Source organism: Macaca thibetana, chromosome 1 (genome assembly GCF_024542745.1).
Source record: "Macaca thibetana thibetana isolate TM-01 chromosome 1, ASM2454274v1, whole genome shotgun sequence".
Lineage (NCBI taxonomy): Eukaryota > Metazoa > Chordata > Mammalia > Primates > Cercopithecidae > Macaca > Macaca thibetana.
Window position 1 is genome coordinate 77,283,299 of NC_065578.1, and position 24,781 is coordinate 77,308,079.

General features: G+C 38.0%; 1 protein-coding gene across 15 annotated transcripts in view; it reads right to left on the minus strand.

Moving 5' to 3' along the window:
* The window catches only part of FUBP1 (far upstream element binding protein 1), a 60,997-nt gene that overhangs the window by 14,962 nt on the left and 21,254 nt on the right, over positions 1 to 24,781 (minus strand). For 7 of the 15 annotated variants that reach the window (XR_007728982.1, XR_007728994.1, XR_007728992.1 and 4 more), the window contains exons 1-17: positions 24,490 to 24,729; positions 15,921 to 16,011; positions 15,039 to 15,101; positions 14,179 to 14,217; positions 13,656 to 13,695; positions 13,079 to 13,131; positions 12,917 to 12,988; positions 12,726 to 12,783; positions 11,073 to 11,235; positions 10,874 to 10,972; positions 10,648 to 10,749; positions 10,249 to 10,351; positions 4,423 to 4,523; positions 3,930 to 4,071; positions 3,124 to 3,284; positions 775 to 926; positions 613 to 692 (exon numbers count right to left, since the gene is read on the minus strand). Coding sequence is in view for 11 of the 15 variants with exons in the window: in XM_050805372.1 (XP_050661329.1) it covers positions 613 to 692; positions 775 to 926; positions 3,124 to 3,284; positions 3,930 to 4,071; positions 4,423 to 4,523; positions 10,249 to 10,351; positions 10,648 to 10,749; positions 10,874 to 10,972; positions 11,073 to 11,235; positions 12,726 to 12,783; positions 12,917 to 12,988; positions 13,079 to 13,131; positions 13,656 to 13,695; positions 14,179 to 14,217; positions 15,039 to 15,101; positions 15,921 to 16,011; positions 24,490 to 24,609 (1,639 nt within the window). In the remaining 4 variants the exon portion in view is untranslated. Of the gene's footprint in view, positions 1 to 612; positions 693 to 774; positions 927 to 3,123; positions 3,285 to 3,929; positions 4,072 to 4,422; positions 4,524 to 10,248; positions 10,352 to 10,647; positions 10,750 to 10,873; positions 10,973 to 11,072; positions 11,236 to 12,725; positions 12,784 to 12,916; positions 12,989 to 13,078; positions 13,132 to 13,655; positions 13,696 to 14,178; positions 14,218 to 15,038; positions 15,102 to 15,920; positions 16,012 to 19,517; positions 20,154 to 24,489; positions 24,730 to 24,781 lie in introns of those variants that run through there. The other 8 variants (XM_050805392.1, XM_050805431.1, XM_050805411.1 and 5 more) reach the window with 5 other exon arrangements.

The window sequence follows — 24,781 nt, forward strand, 5'->3', positions numbered from 1 at the left end:
AGTGCAGTGGTGCGCCCACAGCTCAATACAATCTAGAACTTCTAGCCTCAAGCAATCCCCCCGCCCCCCCTCAGCCTTCTGAGCAGCTAGAAATACAGACACATACCACCCTGGCTGGCTAATTTAAAACAAATTTTTTTAGAGATGGGTCTTGCCATGTTGCCTAGGCTGGTCTCAAGCCTCAGCCTCGACTTCTGAACAGGTGTGATTACAGACGTGAGCCTCAGTGCCCGGCCCCATCCCATAATTTTCTAAATAAGTAAAAACTATTTTTTCATAGATAATGCCACAATTAACACACTACATATTTGATAGCACTGGTATCCAAAATCTATGACACTGTGCTCTTTCCTGCAGCTTTTAGTTTTTATCATTCTGCTATATCGACTCATAAGAAAGCCAAATGCAAGCTGAAAGGAATTCCATAAAAGCAGAGATCATATTCATGTCAGTTCTATATACACTGGGGTAGAGGCAGTGCCTAACGCTGTTGAAAGAGTAGAGTGAGTGAAGGTGAGGCATACAAATGTAGAATCAACACTAGAAAATTTAATAATGTAACACGAGTGAAAAACAATACAGCTAACACACAAATGATAAGCATCTTTTTACCTGGATCAGGAGGAGCCTGCTGCTGCCAGTGTGGATATGCATTTCCCCATCCCTGGGGAGCGTATGGGGCTGGAGGACCACTGAGAAGAAAATTCAGTATAAAAATGTAGTCCAAAAACTAGAATCTTTGGGGGAAAGCCCAGAACTAAACCCAATACTTACTGAGGAGCTGGGCCTGGTGGTCCAGGATTATAAGGTGCAGGGTTGTATGGTCCCATTGGAGTTCCAGGCCCTGGAGGCCCAGGAGGTCCATGGGGGCCTGGGACGCCATGGGGCCCATGGGGTACAGGTGGCCCTAAAGGATTTACTGGGCCCTACAAAAAAAAAAGGAAGACATAGAAAAATCAGCAAACCAACTCTATGGACAAATAATCTTCCACTTCTACCCTCTTATAGTCACAAACAACAAATTTTAGGTTTTCCTTCCTTTCCTCATTCATTTTGCAAAAACTATTTTATCTGCCATAATAACGAGACATGTGAAATTTACTAAAATCAATAGCGGTAGCAATTAAATGCAATTTAAATTAAATTAAAATTAGCAATTAAATTTTCTTTAGCTTGTCTGCGACAGCAGTAGATCCCTTTCCTTTTATAATTCTTTCTTTTACTATCTTTTTTCATCTTAATCACAGAAATCAGGTCTTTATCTTCAGCTCTTCTCTCTACATCTGCTTGCCTAACAGAAGACAACCATCTTGACAATATATTCCCAAACTGCTTGGGTCCTATATCATCAATTGTCTTCTGAACACTTCATTGATAATGTTAACAGCTAGTTGGTTCACTATTAAACCAAACTCCACCTCACAACCTATTTCTGTCACTGAAACCCCATTCAGATCAATAATTTATATCCTTTTTGGCCTTTCATGTATCATAATTCTAAACAGCACAAACATTCCCTTTTTAAGTCCTTCAATAAATCAGGATATTTTATATCCTTATCATGCATGCATGCCACATCATAATTAATAATGCTTAACTGATTTCTGTTTTGTTAAGCCAACAAAGACATTACACTTAACTGTCCTAAAATGCTCCTTCTGAGTAGCTAACACAACCAGGCAACATGCTGGACAAAATGGTAACACTATATTTTGTTGTAAATTTCTCACTGCAAAATAGGGAAACTAAACTTCATGACCTTTAAAGTTATTTTTATTAACTTGTCTCTTTAAGTCTCCAATTGCTGTCATCTCTCACTTATTATCCATTATCTATTCTTTCCAAATAGTAAAAATAATACTGAAAAAGTAGCAACATTTTTTAGGGCTATGTGCCAGGCATTCTTTTAAGTGACACACAGGTGAACGTTCATTTAATCCCTACAACTCTATGAAATAGATACAATTATCCTCATTTTATAGGAGGAAACCAAGGCACAGAAAAGCCTGAGCAACTTCTCCAAGGTCACAGACCCAGTAAATGATTCAGAGAAAAGAGTCCGTGCTCTTAATCACCACACCAAATTGCTTCTCTAAAACAATCTATCTTGTTTTACCATGAATCCAACAGAAATCCTGATCCATGCACGTAAGGCTAATACTGTAAAATCAAAAACCAAGATGTGCTATTCATTTTTTTTTGCTATGGCATCAACCTCCTATCATTACTCCACAAACATCTTCATTTTTTGAACAATTAAACTATCCATACAACAGAACTTACAATGTTTGTGTACATTTTATAAGATGTTCCTTAAGCATCTTTAGTACATCTATTTTTGTCTTCCCAAGTACACAGAAACAGCGTCAACCTTGTTTTGCATGCACTCCATTCACAGCATGGCAAACACCAAAACTAATTTTTCCTAGGAAATTCTGATTAATAATTTAAGATGCTCCCTGCACACTTTGTGTTAAAAACTCCAGTAAGACACCATCTGCCTCATTTACAAAAAAGCAGTCAAAGCTTTTTATACTTTTTGTTCTAACAGAAAACTTTTCTGGAGAAAAAAACCCAAACATCTGTGTAAAATCAGATGCTGGGCCCTATCCCAGACATTTTGAGTCAGGTCTGTCTCTGTATATTATGTGTAGGAGTTGGAAGCACCCAAATAGTCTACATTTTAAAACCCCCAGATGATTTGTGAGCCAGTCCAAAAGCTAGGATTTACGAATTTCTACTGCAGAGCGGAAGATGCATCTGATTTATCTTGTTTGCCTTGCTGGGGTTCAGTATAGTAAAATCTTAATAAATAATGAATTCCCATTAACTATGTCCTTCAAGTATGTTCCACAATCCTACAATAACACTAATATGATGCCTGCACCCTCCTATCTATCCACACTCAAACGTAAGGTTGTTCTCAAAACCTGTAACTGCACATTTAATTAGGTTATTTTCATTGCTGGAAAATCTTCACATTGTATCTATTATAGGTATCATGAAATCTATAAATACAGACTAGTAATTATATGTTTTCCTTTGATGTATTCGAATAAACGTCTTAATTTAACTACAATCTAAGGGTCTACACTATAAATTAAAAGTTTAAAGTATACTCACACCAATCTTTTCTTCTATGAGTTGCCGAGCATAATCTATCTGTTGTGGAGTGCCACGAATTGTAAATAACTTCATATTAGGATCTGCATTTGGTGGAGGATTTCTCTGAAGCTCTATTCTTGCACCAGACTGTTGGCTTATGCTTTTTATGGTTTCACCTCCTAAAATAAAAGACAATAATTTCTCTAAAGGTTTCAAGGGTATACTAGAAGCTATTTAGAAGAAAATGGTCACAATTAAATGGGCCATTAAAAACATGGTTTGGTCAGTCAGTATTCTACTTGACAGTATTGTATTAAGATTTTTCATTTAATATTCTACACTTTAAATCAAATTTTAGGAAGCATTTCATGCTTCTCTTAAAATACATTTACATTTACTTAGTATGTTTAAACTTAACCTTAATGTGATTATAATAAAATATTTGAATAAACTGCTTTTAAAAGCAGTATAAATATAAACTAATACACTTATAAACATTCAAATTTTTAAAATATGAGTCGGGAAAAACCAAAATGCACAAACAAAAACACTCAAACAACTTTTTGGGTCAAAAGACCTTTCTTATGCTAATAATTATCTTCGTTCACTTTCTCTAGAAGCTAGTAAGATTAAAATCCTGCTCTTTTTATAAATATACATTAGATCCTTCATTTATGTTTTACTTGTTACGTATTAACATAAGAATGCTTTTCTACTAAAACACAGCGAGAGAAAAAGCATTGCCACTTGTTTACAACAGCAACAGAAATAGTGTCCAGAAAAATGAATAATGTGTTAAACATTAAGAGTTTAAAATACATTGCCTTTTCCTATTATTAATCCAGTTTTCCCAGTTGGCACAATAAAATTAAATTCCTGTAGTCCACCAGGTGGTCCCATGTTCCAGTTGCCTTGACCTCTACCTCTTCCTCTACCACCAGGTCCAGGTCCACCAGGATTACCAGCCTATAGAGAGGAATAGACAAGAAGGAAAAAAATCAGCACAGAAATACTTTTTTTCATGATAAAATTATTATGTCTATTTTTCCCAGCTCTCAAATACCTGAACCATAAATGTAGAGATGAACTGGCCCAAATAATCATAAGTAATAACATTTTTTAAAATTAAAGAGTAAATAAGGTAGCACTTAAGGTAGTAGTTCTTCCTGCTCCAAGATCTTTACCTTAAAACAATTTAAACTTTCTCCATTAATAAAGCATCATCAAGCAGACTGATATAGAGGAAACTTCAGATTTCATGAAGGAAAATATTTTTCCATAAAAACAAAAAATGAAAATGTTAACTTTCTATCAAACCTGAACACTTCGAAGAAGGTCTGTAATAATTTCTGCAGCATGTTGACATCGGTCTGGAGGTCCTGTTATTTGTGCTATCCTCTCAGGTGTTGTCCCATCATCTTCAAAACAAAGAAACAAAATTAATTAAACAATAAATGGGTGTGGCACCCAAGATGACCGAATAGGAACAGCTCCAGCCTCCAGCTCCCAGCATGAGCGACAGAGAAGGGTGATTTCTGCATTTTCAACTGAGGTACCAAGTTCATCTCACTGGGGTGTGTCGGACAGTTGATGCTGGTCCGCGGGTGCAGCCCGACCAGCGAGAGCTGAAGCAGGGCGAGGCAACGCCTCATCTGGGAAGAGAAAGGGGGAAGGGAATTCCTTTTCCTAGCCAAGGGAAATTGAGACACACAACACCTGGAAAATCGGGTAACTCCCACCCTAATACTGCGCTTTACCAAGGGTCTTAGCAAACGGTACACCAGGAGATTATATCCCAGAGATCAAACTTCCCAGAGCTAAAGGAGGAACTACGTAACCAGCGCAAAGAAACTAAAAACTTTGAAAAAAGAATGGATGAATGGATAACTAGAATAATCAATGCAGAGAAGACCTTAAAAGAACTGATAAGAGATGAAAACCATGACACGAGAACTACGTGACAAATGCATAAGCTTCACTAACCGACTCGATTAACTGGAAGAAAGATTATCAGGGATTGAAGATCAAATGAATGAAATGAAGTGAGAAGAGAAATGTAGAGAAAAAAGAGTGAAAAGAAATGAAGAAAGCCTCCAAGAAATATGGTATTATGTGAAAAGACCAAATCTACATCTGACTGGTGTGCCTGAAAGTGAGGGGGAAAATGGAACCAAGTTGGAAAACACTCTTCAGGATATCCATCCAGGAGAACTTCCCCAACCTAGTAAGGCAGGCCAACATTCAAATTCAGGAAATACAGAGAACGCCACAAAGATACTCCTCAAGAAGAGCAACTCCAAGACACATAATTGTCAGATTCACCAAAGTTGAAATGAAGGAAAAAATGTTTAGGGCAGCCAGAGAGAAAGGTCGGGTAACCCACAAAGGGAAGCCCATCAGACTAACAGCGGATCTCTCGGCAGAAACTCTACAAGCCAGAAGAGAGTGGGGGCCAATATTCAACATTATTATTATTTTTTTTTTTTTGAGACGGAGTCTCCCTCTGTCGCCCAGGCTGGAGTGCAGTGGCTGGATCTCAGCTCACTGCAAGCTCTGCCTCCTGGGTTTACGCCATTCTCCTGCCTCAGCCTCCCAAGTAGCTGGGACTACAGGCGACCACCACCTCGCCCGGCTAGTTTTTTGTATTTTTAGTAGAGACGAGGTTTCACCATGTTAGCCAGGATGGTCTCGATCTCCTGACCTTGTGATCCGCCCGTCTCGGCCTCCCAAAGTGCTGGGATTACAGTCTTGAGCCACCGCGCCCGGCCCCAACATTCTTAAAGAAAAGAATTTTCAACCCAGAATTTCATATCCAGCCAAACTAAGTTTCATAAGTGATGGAGAAATAAAATCCTTTACAGACAAGCAAATACTTAGAGATTTTGTCACCACCAGACCTCCCCTACAAAAGATCCTGAAGGAAGCACTAAACATGGAAAGGAACAACCGGTAGCAGCCATTGCAAAAATATGCCAAAATGTAAAGACCATTGAGGCTAGGAAGAAACTGCATCAACTAACGAGCAAAATAACCAGCTAATATCATAATGACAGGATCAAGTTCACACATAACAATAGTAACCTTAAATGTAAATGGACTAAATGCTCCAATTAAAAGACACAGACTGGCAAATTGAATAAAGAGTCAAGACCCATCAGTTTGCTGTATTCAGGAGATCCATCTCACAAGCAGAGATACACATAGGCTCAAAATAAAGGGATGGAGGAAGATCTACCAAGCAAATGGAAAACGGAAAAAAGCAGTGGTTGCAATCCTAGTCTCTGATAAAACAGACTTTAAACCATCAAAGATCAAAAGAGACAAAGATGGTCATTACATAATCGTAAAGGGATCAATTCATCAGGAAGAGCTGACTATCCTAAATATATACGCACCCAATACTGGAGCACCCAGATTCATAAAGCAAGTCCTTAGAGACTAACAAAGAGACTTAGACTCCAATACAATAATAACAGGAGACTTTAACACCCCGCTGTCAACATTAGACAGATCAACGAGACAGAAAGTTAACAAGGATATCCAGGAATTGAACTCAACTCTGCACCAAGGGGACCTAATAGACATCTACAGAACTCTCCACCCCAAATCAACAGAATATACATTCTTCTCAGCACCACACTGCACTTATTCCAAAACTGACCACGTAGTTAGAAGTAAAGCACTCCTCAGCAAATGTAAAAGAACAGAAATTATAACAAACTGTCTCTCAGACCACAGTGCAACCAAACTAGAACTCAGGACTAAGAAACTCAATCAAAACCGCTCAACTACATGGAAACTGAACAATCTGCTCCTGAATGACTACTGGGTACATAACAAAATGAAGGCAGAAATAAAGATGTTCTTTGAAACTAATGAGAACAAAGACACAACATACCAGAATCTCTGGGACACATTTAAAGCCGTGTGTAGAGGGAAATTTATAGCACTAAATGCCCACAAGAGAAAGCAGGAAAGATCTAAAATCGACACCCTAACATCACAATTAAAAGAACTAGAGAAGCAAGAGCAAACACATTCAAAAGCTGGCAGAATGTAACAAATAACTAAGATCAGAGCAGAACTGAAGGAGATAGAGACACAAAAAAACCCTCCAAAATATCAATGAATCCAGGAGTTGGTTTTTTGGAAAAGAGCAACGAAATTGACATATCGCTAGCAAGACTAATAAAGAAGAAAAGAGAGAAGAATCAAATAGACGCAATAAAAAATGATAAAAGGGGATATCACCACCGACCCCACAGAAATACAAACTACTATCAGAGAATACTATAAACACCTCTACGCAAATAAACTAGAAAACTTAGAAGAAATGGATAATTTCCTGGACACTTACACTCTCCCAAGACTAAACCAGGAAAAAGTTGAATCCCTGAATAGATCAATAGCAGGCTCTGAAATTGAGGCAATATTTAATAGCCTACCAACCAAAAAAAGTCCAAGACCAGACGGATTCACAGCCGAATTCTACCAGAGGTACAAGGAGGAGCTGGTACCATTCCTTCTGAAACTATTCCAACCAACAGAAAAAGAGAGAATCCTCCCTAACTCATTTTATGAGGACGTCATCATCCTGATACCAAAGCCTGGCAGAGACACAACAAAAAAAGGGAATTTTAGACCAATATCCCTGATGAACATCGATGCAAAAATCCTCAATAAAATACTGGCAAACCGAATCCAGCAGCACATCAAAAAGCTTATCCACCATGATCAAGTGGGCTTCATCCCTGGGATGCAAGGCTGGTTCAACATATGCAAATCAATGAACATAATCCAGCATATAAACAGAACCAAAGACAAAAACCACATGATTATCTCAACAGATGAAGAAAAGGCGTTTGATAAAATTCAGCAGCCCTTCATGCTAAAAACTCAATAAATTCGGCATTGATGGAATGTATCTCAAAATAGTAAGAGCTATTTATGACAAACCCAAGCCAATATCATACTGAATGGGCAAAAACTGGAAGCATTCCCTTTGAAAACTGGCACAAGACAGGGATGCCCTCTCTCATCACTCCTATTCAACATAGGGTTGGAAGTTCTGGCTAGGGCAATCAGGCAAGAGAAAGAAATCAAGGGTATTCAGTTAGGAAAAGAAGAAGTCAAATTGTCCCTGTTTGCAGATGACACGACTGTGTATTTAGAAAACCCCATCGTCTCAGCCCAAAATCTCCTTAAGCTGATAAGCAACTTCAGCAAAGTCTCAGGACACAAAATCAATGTGCAAAAATCACAAGCATTCTTATACACCAGTAACAGACAAACAGCCAGCCAAATCATGAATGAACTCCCATTCACAATAGCTTCAAAGAGAATAAAATACCTAGGAATCCAACTTACAAGGGATGTAAAGGACCTCTTCAAGGAGAACTACAAACCACTGCTCAGTGAAATAAAAGAGGACAGAAACAAATGGAACAACACACCGTGCTCATGGATAGGAAGAATCAATATTGTGAAAATGGCCATACTGCTAATTTATAGATTCAATGCCATCCCCATTAAGCTACCAATGACTTTCTTCACAGAATTGGAAAAAACTGCTTTAAAGTTCACATGGAACCAAAAAAGACCCTGCATTACCAAGACAATCCTAAGCCAAAAGAACAAAGCTGGAGGCATCATGCTACCTGACTTCAAACTATACTACAAGGCTACAGTAACCAAAACAGCATGGTACTGGTATCAAAACAGAGATACAGACCAATGGAACAGAACAGAGCCCTCAGAAATAATACTACACATCTACAGCCATCTGATCTTTGACAAACCTGACAAAACAAGAAATGGGGAAAGGATTCCCTATTTAATAAATGGTGCTGGGAAAATTGGCTAGCCATAAGTAGAAAGCTGAAACTGGATCCTTTCCTTACTCCTTATACGAAAATTAATTCAAGATGGATTAGAGACTTAAATGTTAAGACCTAAAACCATAAAAACCCTAGAAGAAAACCTAGGTAATACCATTCAGGACATAGGCATGGGCAAGGACTTCATGTCTAAAACACCAAAAGCAACAGCAACAAAAGCCAAAATTGACAAATGGCATCTAACTAAACTAAAGAGTTTCTGCACAGCAAAAGAAACTACCATCAGAGTGAACAGGCAACCTACAGAATGGGAGAAAATTTTTGCAATCTACTCATCTGACAAAGGGCTAATATCCGGAACCTACAAAGAACTCAAACAAATTTACAAGAAAAAAGCAAACAATCCCATCAAAAAGTGGGCAAAGGATATGAACAGACACTTCTCAAAAGAAGACATTCATACAGTCAACAGACACATGAAAAAATGCTCATCATCACTGGCCATCAGAGAAATGCAAATCAAAATCACAATGAGATACCATCTCTCACCAGCTAGAATGGCAATCATTAAAAAATCAGGAAACAACAGGTGCTGGAGAGGATGTGGAGAAATAGGAACACTTTTACACTGTTGGTGGGACTGTAAACTAGTTCAACCATTGTGGAAAACAGTGCGGCGATTCCTCAAGGATCTAGAACTAGACATACCATTTGACCCAGCCATCCCATTACTGGGTATATACCCAAAGGATTATAAATCATGCTGCTATAAAGACACATGCACACGTATGTTTATTACAGCACTATTCACAATAGCAAAGACTTGGAATCAACCCAAATGTCCATCAGTGACAGACTCGATTAAGAAAATGTGGCACATATACACCATGGAATACTATGCAGCCATAAAAAAGGATGAATTCGTGTCCTTTGTAGGGACATGGATGCAGCTGGAAACCATGATTCTCAGCAAACTATCGCAAGAACAGAAAACCAACCACCACATGTTCTCACTCATAGGGGGACACTGAACAATGAGATCACTTGGACACAGGAAGGAGAACATCACACACTGGGGCCTATTGTGAGGAGGGGACTGTGGAGAGGAATAGCATTAGGATATATATTTAATGTAAATGACGAGTTAATGGGTGCAGCACACCAACATGGCACATGTATACATATGTAACAAACGTGCACGTTGTGCACATGTACCCTAGAACTTAAATTAAAAAAAAAAAACAATAATAAATGTATGTCAAAACTCATTGCTGCCAACACTTACAAGATTATTATATGCACTCACCTGGCTTAAACTGAATTCGAACACCAGCATCATTTTGTATTTTTTTGATCATCTCTCCGTTTCTTCCTATTACAATGCCAACAGCAAATCTTGGAATGGGGACCTTATGTAAAAAAGACTGAGTATTAAGAAAACTAGCTTCTCAGGGTTTAAAGTAAAAAAAAAGTATTTAAAAAAAAGCACCATTTCCTGAAAATCTGCCTCAAATCATAATAGTACATATAATTTTATATTTATAGCAAATAGGGTGACAAGATATAAAATACTTAATTCTGTATTCTAAAGTATAAAGGTGAAATAAAAGGATAACAATGTTAGAGCTATTTAACACAAAACAGAAAACACTACTATATTTACGAATTAGCATACAACCATTTCTGAATGGGTATTTTTACTTACATCTATCCCTTCATTTCCTCCTATTCTTGACCCATACTCATTCCGAACTTCTCTGAAACCACCTTGATCACGAATTAACTCTAACACCATTTCCTTGGCTTGCTAAAGTAGAAAAAGTTAGCTAATTTAGAAAGCACGTCTCAAAACATTTTAATTATTCATGCATATTTTGCCCAACCCCATTCAACCCAAACTCTTTCTTTATAAAGTATAAAGTTAAGTTTACTTGAACTTTATATGGGTCTCCTGTAATCCTAAGAGGTTTGTCAGCACCAGTGTTTTGCGGCCCGTCTTGAATCATAACCATTTTAACTCCCGCCCGTTCCTGTTATAATCATAGAAATAATACATATTAACAAAAGGGAGCGGACAAAAATGGGCATCAAAACAGACCAAAAGTAGCCATTTCACAAACATAACAATACCTGAAGCTGTTTAATAGTTTCTCCCCCCTTTCCAATGACTAATCCTGCCTTGCTAGCAGGAATCATGATTTCTTGAACTGCATTTCCCGGTCCATCGCCATGATGGAAGCCAGGAGCTGGTCTTCCTTTTTCAACAATCTGGTCCAGTAACCGTTTTGCTGACCTGTTAACAAATTAATATTTAAATAGTAAGTTGTAGCATACCCAAGTTTATTCAAATAGAGAAATACAAAACAATGTAACCAAGTACTCCTCCTACCCCAATTCAGGATTAGGTGCCTTAATGCTAACTTTAACAATGTTTTTACTTTTAACTGAAAGAAAATGCCATCAAGGGTCAAAGATTGAGAGATTAGGCAATAAATTTTCTAGATATACAATTTTTATTTTTAAGAATAGTCCAAAATTTCCAAGAACTCTAATGCTAAAGTTATCTCAGAATTAAACCGATTCTTCCAAGAACTAAAAGATTTATTTATTTACATTTTTAAACTACCATTTTACTTACTCATATGCTAAAATTATTCATTCAACAAATACTTAAATATCAACCATGTGCAAGTGCCATTTTAGGTAATGGGGTGGTAACACTCAAAGAGACAGGGTTCCTGCTGGAGTGGCTTCGTTTCATTAAAATAAGTAAAAATAACATGTCAAATGAATAACGTATTATTTGGAAAGTGCTACAAAGAAAATCAGGCTGGGGGCAGTGGCTCACGCCTATAATCCCAGGACTTGGGGAGGCCGAGGCGGGTGGATAACGAGGTCAAGACATTGACACCATCCTGGCCAACATGGTGAAACCCTGTCTCTACTAAAAAAATACAAAAATTAGCTGGGTGTGGTGGCATGCACCTGCAGTCCCAGCTACTTGGGAGGCTGAGGCAGGAGAATCCTTTGAACTCGGGAGGCGGAGGTTGCAGTGAGCCAAGATTGTGCCCCGGCACTCCAGCCTGGCAACAGAGTGAGACTTCATCTCAAAAAATAGAAAAGAAAAAATCTAGTAAAGGGGGGGAACTAATAACGCAGAAGAAAGTACAACTGCAGGCTGAACCTTCAATAGGAAGAAAGGGCTGGCTTTAGGCACATGAACACAAAGGAAAGCAATTACCTGAGTACTATGTGAACAGAGAAAAAAAATGAAGGCTGGTAGGTTTAGCGGTAGGGGAAAAGAAAAGCTTCTTATCATTCGTTTCCATTTTCTCCGTAAATAAGCTTAAGAAGGAGAGAGGTGGGGTTAGATGCTGAAGATTTGGAGATGGGGAAATATAGTATTAAAGAGCCTTGGAGAGGAATGGAAAAGTGAATGGAACTAGGGAAATGCAGACAACACAACAGTCCACTTGAGCTTAATGTCTGTGAGTTTTAGGTGTCACCAGTCAACATTACTGCGCATTCTCCTCCAGGCTACACTTCGCTTTGCAAGTAGAGACTGGAGTAGATATGAAGTTGTTTTAACCATTTTCTGTGTTTAATGATAAACCCTAATTGAGAAAGGCATGAGGCATAAACTTCAAAGGAGTCAGAGGACTTGGGAGGGAAGGAGGCAACGAAAGAGTAGTGTAAAATAAAGCAGTAACAAAGAGCAGAGAGAAAATTCAAAGAGTTCTCCTGTTGTTACTTTAAGTCCATTTTAAAGATTTTCAAACTTACTGGACAGATTCAGGTGTTCCAGTTAACATACAGGACCTTTCTGGAAGGCCACCACTGTCTACAATTTAAAACAAAAATAGAACTTCAGGTCAAAAGATTAAAGGCAGCATTATTAGTACTAGAAACCTAAAAGAAAAAAAAAAAGCTACTTTTCTAGTCACTCTGAAAATACCAAGAGAATGTAACATTACCAGGAGCTATCTGTATTTTGCATCCAGATTCCTGTTGTATGCGTGAGATCTGTTCACCTCCTCTGCCAATTACTAGTTAGAAAAAAAAAAGTTTTTTTGGTTGAAAGATTCTAAAGTATGTTTTGATCATGTTTTCAAAACTTTAAAAATCAAGTTACTTACTAAATCCAACCATTCCATCTGGAACTTTGTATTCTTCTGTCATTACAGATCTGCTAAAAAGTAACAGAAAGTACCATTTTTCCTTCAGTGAAAGATACTTTGTTTACAAATAAAAGATAATCTATTAATAAAAATGGAAGTCTAATGTCTCCCAATGGCTTAAACTAAGGTTCTATGCTCAGACTCATGTCAAAAAATATGGTCTTATTACTTGAGTAGTTAAATTAAGAATTTTAAGATGATACATCAAGTGAAGAAGGGATGATCAATGGAACAGTCTGAAGGCATGAACTGTAAAGGAGCTGGAGTGGAGTTTAGAGAATGTCATCTTAACAGTTACTCTAATTCACCCCTGTTCTTCTAAACTGTGGCTAATTCCCTCTCTCTCTCCAAATCACAAATTTTTCTCACTCAAAAGAAAAATCATCACTTTATGGTACCTTCCCAAGGGGAGTGATATGAACTAGGTACACCAAAAAATACAGACACATATTCAATATATACCAATGTGGTTGTGTTTTTACATGCAGCTCAACCAAAACTTGCAGAGTACTTTTTGAAAAGTTTGTGACTATACCTTTGCTGCTGATGCATCGGTGGTAACTGTGTTCCAAAAGCTATCAAAAAATTAAATAAAAATAAAATGAAAATTCAAAATTTAAAGTTACTTATGTATTTAACAACAAAATCACATCAAACATTCAAAAATCTTTCCCTAATGCACAGACAACACCTTGAAGAGAGTCAAATTTTATACAGAATATTTATATTGGCACTGACAGGGGTAAGAGAGCCAATGAAAGGGAAGACATTATATTAGCAATGGCACAGAACAATATAATTTCCTTTTTCAAGTTGTACAAGCATAGATCAAGAATTGGAGTTGTTAAATATGTAAAATAATTCGGCAACCAATCCTTACATATACCTGGCCACAATTAATGGGACAGATTGTAAAATAGGAGAAAAAGGTACATATTTACAAAGAAGTTCAGGCTAGCTGATCCAAAATACTCATAAACCAACTAACTTCAAAGATACCCGATAATATGAACAAAATCTTAATATAGCTTTTGACCCAGTTTAAAAGGAATACTCACAGTCATTTTGAGGAGCAACTTTCTTAGCATCTGGTTGATCTGCAAAATTAAGTGTCTTTTAATTTTTTTCCAATTAAGTACAAAGCTTCTCCCCTCCCAAACAAGAATATAAACATTTATTGAAATATCTGAAGGTATGGTTTATCATTTGAACCAAAACTGCCAAAATTCAACACAAACTCAGTAATCTAAAAAAGAAACTATACTTCATTCTCTTCACATTCAAAAGATGCACAGACATTAAAATAGTTATCTGATTCTTAACAAATCACTGACCTTAATGTATGTTATGCACATTAGAATGATACAAGACAAAGTACTTTAGGTCCATTACTAGCAAAATATCACATGCTAAAGGCTAATGATGCTTCCACCTCAGGAACTGAAGACTGGGGGGAAAAAAGCGTATCAAACTACAAAAATCTGACATATTAAAAGTTGAGTATATCGGACAGTGACCACAAAGCTATGCCCCAAAAAATTAAAAAAAAAAACAAAAACCCCACAACATTACAAGGCAATCTCAACTTAAACTGTTCTATTATTTATAAACAAACATTTCACTGTATAAAACTTTAGCAAAAAAAAACACAAAAAACAAAACAACTCAAGGCAACTACATGACTACCTTCATCTAAATCCATTACACAGATGAATACAATGCATACCTTGGAACAGACAACCTATAGCTCAAAGTACTACATTCTCCTCCCCCCTTCAAACTTAAATGATTAACCATCAGAATGTTGTGCAGCAAAAATTCAGACACATAATCCAAGAAATATTTGTGTCCATTTAAGAATCCACTGGTTTATTTCACGTTTACATACTGAACACAGGTAATAAATAAAAATTCCTGCCTTTAAAAGGAGAGGGCATTCCCTCCCAGTGTGTTGTACTGCTCGGACTTGTCCAAGAGCCATCTACACATAAAATAAAAAGAATACATTACATACAACATCTGAAGCATCATTAGCTCATTTTTTTTTATATTAAAAACCTCACTATAAATATGAAAGACACTTAAATAAAGGAAACAAAGTTCTCCTGGTCAAAAGCTACAAATACATTCTATAGCCTCAGTGAGAATCCTTCCTTTAAAAAAAAGGGTAAAAAGAAAATGTATCAAAACTCATACATCAAACCTAAAACAAAAAATACATGCAGACTTCTAAGTTCAGAAGCTTCAATGATTATGATTTTTAAAACTACAAAGCACTGTGAACCCACTGTTTTAATCTATAGGTTTACAGCTAAACGTGAAACACAAAAGTACTAAAAGCAAAGAACATTAAAAAAAACGGTATAACCTGCAACACACTAGAGTAGCAAACAATACGAATTTCGACCTTTAAAGTGTAATTGCAAATAGAAAAATGACGAAAACACAGCATATTAAAATCCATTCATGTATGAGTAAAACCAGTGAAGTGTCTTCTAAGCAATTTATATTTTTGTTTTTTTAATATTATTAACAAGACGTCTGTGCAAACTTTCAATCTGGCACAATCCTAAAAGAGGGAAAATAAACTGTTTTCTAGTAAGACAAAACTTTCTGGTTGACTGAAATTTTACTTACCTTCTCTAGGTCTCTTCCCCCCCCTTTAGGCCAATATACACCTTACAGTTTTAACAATCTTATAATAAAAGTAATGTCTCAATAGAATAACAAAAAAATACTGAGAACCACTTCAACTAAACACTCTGAAAAACAATTTAAAATACGTATGAGTATAACTTACCTCCATCTTCTAAAGGTCTTTTTTGTCCCCCGTAACCATAGTCATTTGAATTCAGTGATGTCCCAGCATCACCTCCAATTTTTGCTGCAATCTAAAAAAAAAAAACAGAAAAATATAATCACAAACTACTATATACTATTACTAAACTCCCATTTACTTCTAATACATGTATATATGAAATACTTAGTATCACATAAGAAAATTTACTTGAAAAATTAAAATTATAGTTCAATTTGTTGCTAAAATTAATACTTCAGGCAGTTAACATAATAATCATGAGTTTATTAAGCTTCTGATACATCCCTATAAGAAGCAACAAAGAAATAATCAACTAGGAATCCGTAAGACAGACCAAACAGATATAAAGAAAATCTGGATCCTATCTGGCTCTCTCTCATGACACTTCAAAAGATGTGTGTAAACAGAGAATGTGAACACTTTGTGGGACCCAAAGGCTATGCTATCTAGCAAGGTAGCCACTAGCCCATATGTGGTTACTGAGTACTCAAAATGTGACTAGTCTGAAATGACACTTGCTCTAAGTGTAAAATTACTCACTGAATATTGAAAACCTGGAATAGAAATCATCTTAATTTTTTATATTAAGCACATGCAAAAGGGGTAATATTTTGGATATGCTGGGTTAAACAAAACGTGGCTTACATTGTACTTCTACTGGACAATGTTGTTCTAAGGATATATGCAGGAGCCCCAGGAGCTCAAGTCTTAAAAAACCCCAGCTGCGAAACCATAATTCTCTTAGAATATTTTTAACTTTCAGAGTAGGGCAAATAATTTCTTGCACCTGACTGAACAAATTTAAGAAATACCCAGCTTTGCTGGCATGGTGGCTCATGCCTGTAATCTTAGTACTTTGGGAGGTGGAGGTGGGTAGACTGCTTGAGCTCAGGAGTTCGAGAGCAGCCTGGGCAACATGATGAAGCTCTATCTCTACTATATACAAAAATTAGCCAGGTATTGTGGTGCACGCCCATAGTCCCAGCTACTCGGGAGGCTGAGGCAAGAGAATCACTTGAACCCAGGAGCTGGAGGTTGCAGTGCACTGATATCATGCCATTGCACTGTAGCTTGGGTGACAGAGCAAGACTGTAAAAAAAAAAAAAAAAAAAAAGAAAAACAACAACAACAACCTGTCTTCAAGTCACAAGTTGGGCACAATCAGTAGATATTTATTGAATTTTTCTGTAAAAAGAGAACTGAAGTAGCTCCCATTTCCATGGGGAACCATGGAGTGGTTCTGCCACATTGATGAGTGGTCAGCAATAGGCCAAGCTCCACACTGCAATGCTGTACATTCATTATTGAAGATGTGTGATGGGCTCATGAGAATTTATTACATAATTCTTTCAATTTTGAGTATATTTGAAAACTTCCATGAAAAAATATTAAAGAAAACCTAACTTTTGGTGACTGGGATTCCCCAAAGAGATCCCAATATGGATAACTGCTTCAAGTTTTGATTATCATCAGACAACTGGAGAGGGTAAATTTATAGTTAAGTGCTTAAGTCATAAATTCAACATGGATTGCTTAAGTCTAATTACGTATCAGTTCCCATATACCAACTGTATTTCCTAGGACTCCTAGATTTCCCTTTTCCTCATCTAAAAATGCAAACACCCACCACAAAGAATATTAGGATCAAGAACTAGATTGCTCGATTAAAAAAAGGTACACTCTCAGGTGGACACAGTGGCTCACGCCTGTAATCCCAGCATTTTGGGAGGCCAAGGCAGGCAGATCACCTGAGGTCAAGAGTTCGAGACCAGCCTGACCAACATGGAGAAACTCAGTCTCTACTAAAAACACACAAAAAATGGCTGAGCATGGTGACACATGCCTCGCAGCTACTCAGGAGGCTCAGGTGGGAGAACTGTTTGAACCCAGGAAGTGGAGGTTGCAGCTAGCCGAGATCACGCCACTGCACTCCAGCCTCAGCAACGGCATGAGACACTGTCTCAAAAAAAAAAAAAAAAAAAAAAAAAGAAAAAAGAAAACTCTAGCTTTGGTCAATCTAACCTTCTTTAACCATCTTTCACTTTACCAATTACAAACCTGTTTTTGTTTCTGGGTGTCTAATTTAAATCTTATTTTCCTAATAATGCCTGAAAACACTGCTTTTCCACCCTTAGGTCTTAAAGCACTTAGCATTTGAATTGTTCCTCAGGAAAGTAAATACACTGCTGGGCACTGACAGACACTAATAGTAGAGGGAAAGTATTTCAGGCCAGAGAAAATGGTGCTACCAAGAATAGGAAACGGTTTAGCCTATGAACACCTTCTGCAGTTAGCTTTATAAATACTCTATGAGTTTGCAAAGTAGCACTCCTTGAACTCCAAGAAACTTCTATACAGGGAAAAGACATTTATACAACCTTACCCACTGAATAGTTCAAAAACTAACCAAATGAAAATGAAAGTTGAGGCTGGGCGCTGTTGCTCATGCCTGTAATCCCAGCACTTTGGGAGGCTGAGGTGGGTGGATCACCTGACGTCTGGAGTTCGAGACCAGCATGACCAACATGGTGAAACCCCCATCTCTACTAAAAATACAAAAAAAAAAAAAACGTAGCTGGGCACGGTGTCACATGCCTGTTAATTCCAGCTACTCTGGAGGCTGAGGCAGGAGAATCACTTGAACCTGGGAGGCGGAGGTCGCAGTGAGCCGAGATCCCACCACTACACTCCAGCCTGGGTGACAGAGCGAGATTCCGTCTCAAAAAAGAAAGAAAAAAAAAAAGAAAATTAAAGTTGACAGTTTACTCTAAAGAATGAGTAACACCATTTCAAAAATTGAGAACTGTTACAAAGACATTAGAGAAAAGCTTTTAATAAAAATACCAATAAAGGAGCCTGGCTCAGTGGCACCTGCAATCCCAGTTACTTCAGAAGCTGAGGTGGGAGACCTGGTTGAGGCCAGGAGTTCAACATTAATACAGTAAGACCCCATCTCTTTAAAAAAAAATTGAAAAAACAAAATGAACTATAGATTTGATCAATTTTCTAAGATCAACAGAAAATATACAATTCCTAGGTGACTACAAGGATAATTAATTTAAGAAAAATAATTCCTAAAAACCAACCTCCAACTATATTCAACTCCTTTTTCAGAGTTCTAGAACATATTCAATTTTTATTAGACATTTATCAAGTATGGGAAACTTTTTACTTTACTTACTATTATATTTTTTGAGTCTCACAATGTTGCCCAGGCTGGAGTGCAGTGGCGTGATCTGGGCTCACTGCAATGTCCACACCCCAAGTTCAAGCGATTCTCCCACCTCAGCCTCCCAAGTAGCCGGGACTACAGGTGCCCGCCACCATGCCTGACTAATTTTTGTATTTTTAGTAGAGACAGGGTTTCACCTTGTTGGCCAGGCTGGTCTTGAATTCCTGACCTCAAGTGATCCACCCGCCTCAGCCTCCCAAAGTGCTGAGATTACAGGCGTGAGCCACGGTGCCTGGCTACTTTAGTTTAGTTTTACAAAAATAATTCAAATTTTCCATCTGGACCATAATCGACTTCTTGAATGAGTAAGTTATTTTTCCTGTTTTCACTGTTTTAGCATTTCTCACCTCTACTGAGGAAGCCAAGACGTGAGAAATCCAAGAATTTGGGAGTTGAAAAGAAACTTAAGACACAGTATCTTCAGTTTTTGCTCTCCACGGTTGCAGTTACCTACGGTATAGTACAATCAGATATTCTGGGGTAGGGGAGGATCCCCTTATTCATATAACTTATTACAGCATATTGGTTTTTTAAAAATTTGCCCTTCTTGTCAGTAATACAGTGTATTGTTGTAATTGTTCTATTTCATTTTTAAAATTAAATTAAAATTTTGAGACAGGGTCAGACTGTTGCCCAAGGCTGTAGTGCAGTGGCATGATCATGGCTCACTTACGCAACTACGTAAAGGACCCAACATTGTCAACATTGTAAACTTGACCTCCCAAGTTCAAGCACTCCTCCCACCTCAGCCTCCTGGGTAGCTGGTACTACAGGCATGCACCACCAGGTCTGGCTAATTTTTTGGTATTTTTTTATAGAAACAAGGTTTCACCATGTTGCCTAGGGTGGTCTCGGATTCCTGGGTTCAAACAAACTTCCTGACTGAGCTTCTCAAAACACTAGGATTACAGACATGAGCCACCTTGGCTGGCTGAATTCTTTTTCAAGACAACGTCATAGTTAAAAGTTAAGTGTTAAGATTATAGGCGTGAACCACTATGCCCAGTCTTTTTCTAATTTATTATTATTGTTAATACTATGTCTAATTTAGAATTTAAACTTTATAGATACACATGTATAGGAAAAAATATTACCGTGTATATATCGGATTCAATACTATATGTGGTTTCAGATATTCACTGAGGTTCTTGGAATGTATCCTCCGAGGTTAAGAACAGACTACTGTAGTTTACTTAATTAACTTCTGAGGATCAGAAAATCTCTAAAATCAGGTGGTATGACCAACTATAGTCCCTCAGTGTCCCTGAGGGATTGGTTCCAGGAACCATGCAAATACCAAAATCCACAGATGCTCAAGTTCCTTACACAAAATGGTACAGTATCTGCATACAACCTATGCAAATCCTTTGGTATACTTAAAGCATCTCTAAATTACTTATAATACCTGATACAATATACATAGTTGTATTGTTTTCATTCGTATTACTTGTATTGTTGGACCGTCATTCCATTTTTCTAATATTTTTGATCCACAGTTGGCTGAATTTGCAGATGCAGAGCCCACAGACACAGAGGTCTGACTTGTACTTTAATTCATCAAAAATGTTTATTGATTTAATTCAGTAAATGCTGAGTACCTACTATAGGCAAAGTCCTGATGGAGTTAGAGTTCCCATATACCAGACATGTGAAGAAACGTGCACACTAGAAATATTACCATACCATAATTTGCTCATCAGTCAAGCCCTGCTAAACTGTCACAAAATGATTTTTAAAAAGAATCATGCTTAAATGTTAGTTTTCACTGAACAGACTGATGGTAATAAAAAAAAAAAAAAACCCCAAAACAGCTCTAGTCTGTATTTTCATTTCATTCAAACAACATTATGCAGCCTGAATCACTTTTATAATTGTCAGAGAAGAGACTGCAAGAAGGCTCGAATACATACTGACTAATTTCATAGTTGTCTAGAGGGGAAGGGATGAGGGTTAACAGTTTTGCTTAGCTAATCATCTAGTCTGATTCATTTCTACCTTCATATAACCTCAAGGGAAAAAACGGTAGATAAATACATTTTAATTTTCCAATGTTCTAGAGACAGAAGTTGCTATTAGTATCACTGCTAAGGACCCAATCAAACAATCCCAATCTCTGGAGTTACAGCTTGAAATACATAAAAATAAATTTCTTAAGTGCACAGGCTGGAAACCATGAACAAAAGCAGCAACCTGGTGTCCCTGTGTTGAATTGAGCTCAGAATACTATAAAAATCTAAGACTTTCACATAAAAATAAGCTAGAAAAAAAAAAAAAAAGGATTGGCAACTAAATGACCAGATGTCAACAACCAGCTAGAGTTAACATTACTGACATTACCAAGTACGGACCAGGAATCAAAATTACTTGTCCTGCTTTTCTGAATAACAACTATCCAGCTAAATATACCAATGGCATCCCCACTGGTACAGCCTTTGAAGCTCCTTGAGAGCAGCAAACTGTTCTTATATCTCTTCCTTCCAAAAACAAAAACAGCATAGTATTCTAGACAAAGAAAATAAACTTAGAGTTAGTTGAGGATTCTAGAAACATAACTCAATATTCTCTTAAATACACAAGGGGGAAGTAGTTCAGATGTTAACCTAACTTCTGTCTAAATACCCTTCTGTATATTCCACACATATTATCAGACTAATAGCTACAACTGACATTTAAAGACATCATCAAATGTAATGGGTAATTCTAGTTAAAAGCCAAAGTTAGGAATCTCAGATTTAAGATCATTTTCATAAAGAAATCATTACAGTAAAGACAGAACTGACCTATTAGCATATAAGACAATAAATTTCAGTTTGATGGCAATTTCTGTATTTTAAAAAGTAGAAAGAAATTATGGCTTAGTCTAATAATAAAACCTTTTTTTTTTTTTTTTTTTTTTTTGAGACAGGGTCTCGCTCTATGCCCAGGCTGGAGTGCAGCAGCGTGATCTCCACTCACTGCTACCTCCACTTTCCAGGTTCAGGCAATTCTTGTGCCTCAGCCTCCCAAGTAGCTGGAACTACAGGCACAGGCCACCAAGCCCGGCTACCTTTTGTATTTTTTGTAGAGATGGGGTTTCACCATGTTGGCCAGGCTGGTCTTAAACTCCGACTTCAAGTGATCTGTCTGCCTCAGCCTCCCAAAGTGCTGGGATTACAGGCATGAGCCACCGAACCCGGCCCGAAATCCAATTTTTCATTAAAGCATTGCAACACAAAGTCTTCCAGTATATGGATCCGCTTGTACCTTTCCTTGCCTTGTTTCACGTCCTCCCACCACCATCTTCTAGTGACTTCAATTCTGGGTTCTTGTCATTCCCCCACGTCCCATACCTCTGCGCATGCTGCTTCTTTTCCCTACTGGCCAAACTCTCATTTATTCTATAATGCCTTGCTCAAATATCACTCCTTTACTTAGGAAGCTGGGTATCCCCTCCCAACTTGTGTCCCGTACAAGGTGCCTGCCTCATAGTAGAAACTCTATAAACACTTATAAAATGAGCGGATGAATTAAATTACCCGTATTTTGTCTGCTGTCGTTAATCAATTTATCAGATAATCCTGTTCATCTGCATTTGGTCAAGGAACTATATCATAGCTTCTTAGTAGGAAACAATTCATGCATTTAAACAAAAAAAAAAAAAAAAAAAAAAAAAAAAAGGCCGGGCTCACTGCTGTAATCGCAGCACTTTGGGAGGCCAAGGCGGGCGGATCACGAGGTCAGGAGTTCGAGACCAGCCTGGCCATCATGGTGAAACCCTGTCTCTACTTAAAAAACAAAAACAAAAACAAAAAATTAGCCGGGCACGGTGGCGGGCGCCTGTAATCCCAGCCACTCGGGAGGATGAGGCAGGAGAATTGCTTGAAGCCGGAGGCAGAGGTTGCAGTGGGACGAGATCGCACCACGCTACTCCAATCCAGCCTGGGCGACAGAGGGAGACTCCGTCTCAAACAAAACAAAACAAAACAAAACTCCAGTATCTACCTACAGTGTTTGATACTAAGTAATCCAATGTGCTGGTTCTGGTAAAATAAAATAGTTGGTTCCAATAAATACAATAGTTAAGTTTTACAAATCAATCTAATAAAACGCGCTAACAGTGTTTGTCATAGTTATACAAATGCTTGCTGCTAAACATGTTCAGAATTTCTTAAATTATGTGAAAAAACCGCAGAACTAATATTAATGATAACCTTTTGTTGACTACCTCTAATATCTCTGGTTATAAACAAGTACAGGTACATGTTGATAATGTGTTCACATTAGGTATGTTACAACGGATTTTATGAATTCTGATTTTGACTCAATGTTCCTTTAACTGTACCGGTAAAAGTTAAGTGAACTCCTAATGCAATGAAAACACAGCACAACACTGGTTTCTAACTACCATTAGCTTAACACTAGTAAAAAATGTCCAGCACCTAGTACAATATGCATAGTGTCATAGAGAATAGAATTCTTTTGCTTACATGCAAATCCATACCAACACCATACATTTTGAAATTTTAAATATATTAGGGGACTATCTAAAAATGTAAAGTTCAAATTAAGAAATCTTCTATTTTCCTGGAATACTCGCACTATTTTAACAGCTTTCGTCTGGGAAAGTGGTGTCTTCAGGGCAAATGTACGCACTACGTAATACAAAGAGGTCTGGTCAGTTTACGACTCTTAACAGAGAGGCAGATTCAAATTGAAACCTCTGGTATAATGGGCCTGAGGCCATTTTGAGAAATAAGGGGGACTGACTGTTAGAACAGACTGACGCGTAAATCCCGCCCAGAAAAAGACGGCTTTCAAGTCCCTTCCTTGTAGAGGTGTGAAGGTGAAAGGTACCGAAAGCGGTTTTAATTGCGAGAGGGAACGGAAATGAGCTGTAAAGGCTACTTTAACGACAAATCCCTTCCCTTGCTATGGCTCCAGAAGACCGACCCTAGTTCTTTCCCAAACTGATTACCAGAACCTTCCATTAAATTGTGTGAAACTACCTGCGCTTTATCCCCTGGAAGAGGATCTTCATCTCGAGGAAAAGGGGAGGCTAAGCTAGCTCGCTGGCGACACACGAGTGCCGCAGAAGCGGGAGAAAGACTTCAGGCCTTTGCGTAGCACGCGTCGGGGTTCTAAGTGGATTACACACCAAGAACACAAAACTGAGTTCTGGTCTCTAATCTTTATTACCAACAAGGGGAAACGTGTCTCCTCACATTTCAGCCCGGAAGGACACCTCTTTCCTCTTCCTCATGCGCTAAAGGGTAGCGGCCTACTCAGTCAGCGGCCAATTACCGTGAGCTTTCGGGATTCCGCCGCGCGGTCCACACTTACCTGCCGGGCTCTCTGCAGTGCATCTTTGAAAGCGTCGTTAACTCCTCCACCACCACCGCCGCCACCGCCGCCACCAGCTGAGCCAGAAGACGGTGGAGGCACTGTTGAATAGTCTGCCATGGTTACCCTACCCTAGCCGCTGCCGCCCGTTCAGAGACTTCCTCTCAGCTAACAGCTAAGAAAGAAAGAAAATGGCGGCCGTCGAAGCTGTATCACATTCTTGCGCGACCATCGTGCCGTAAAGGGGTGGAGACTGAAGGAACGAAATCTCGCGATGTTTCCGAGGCAACGC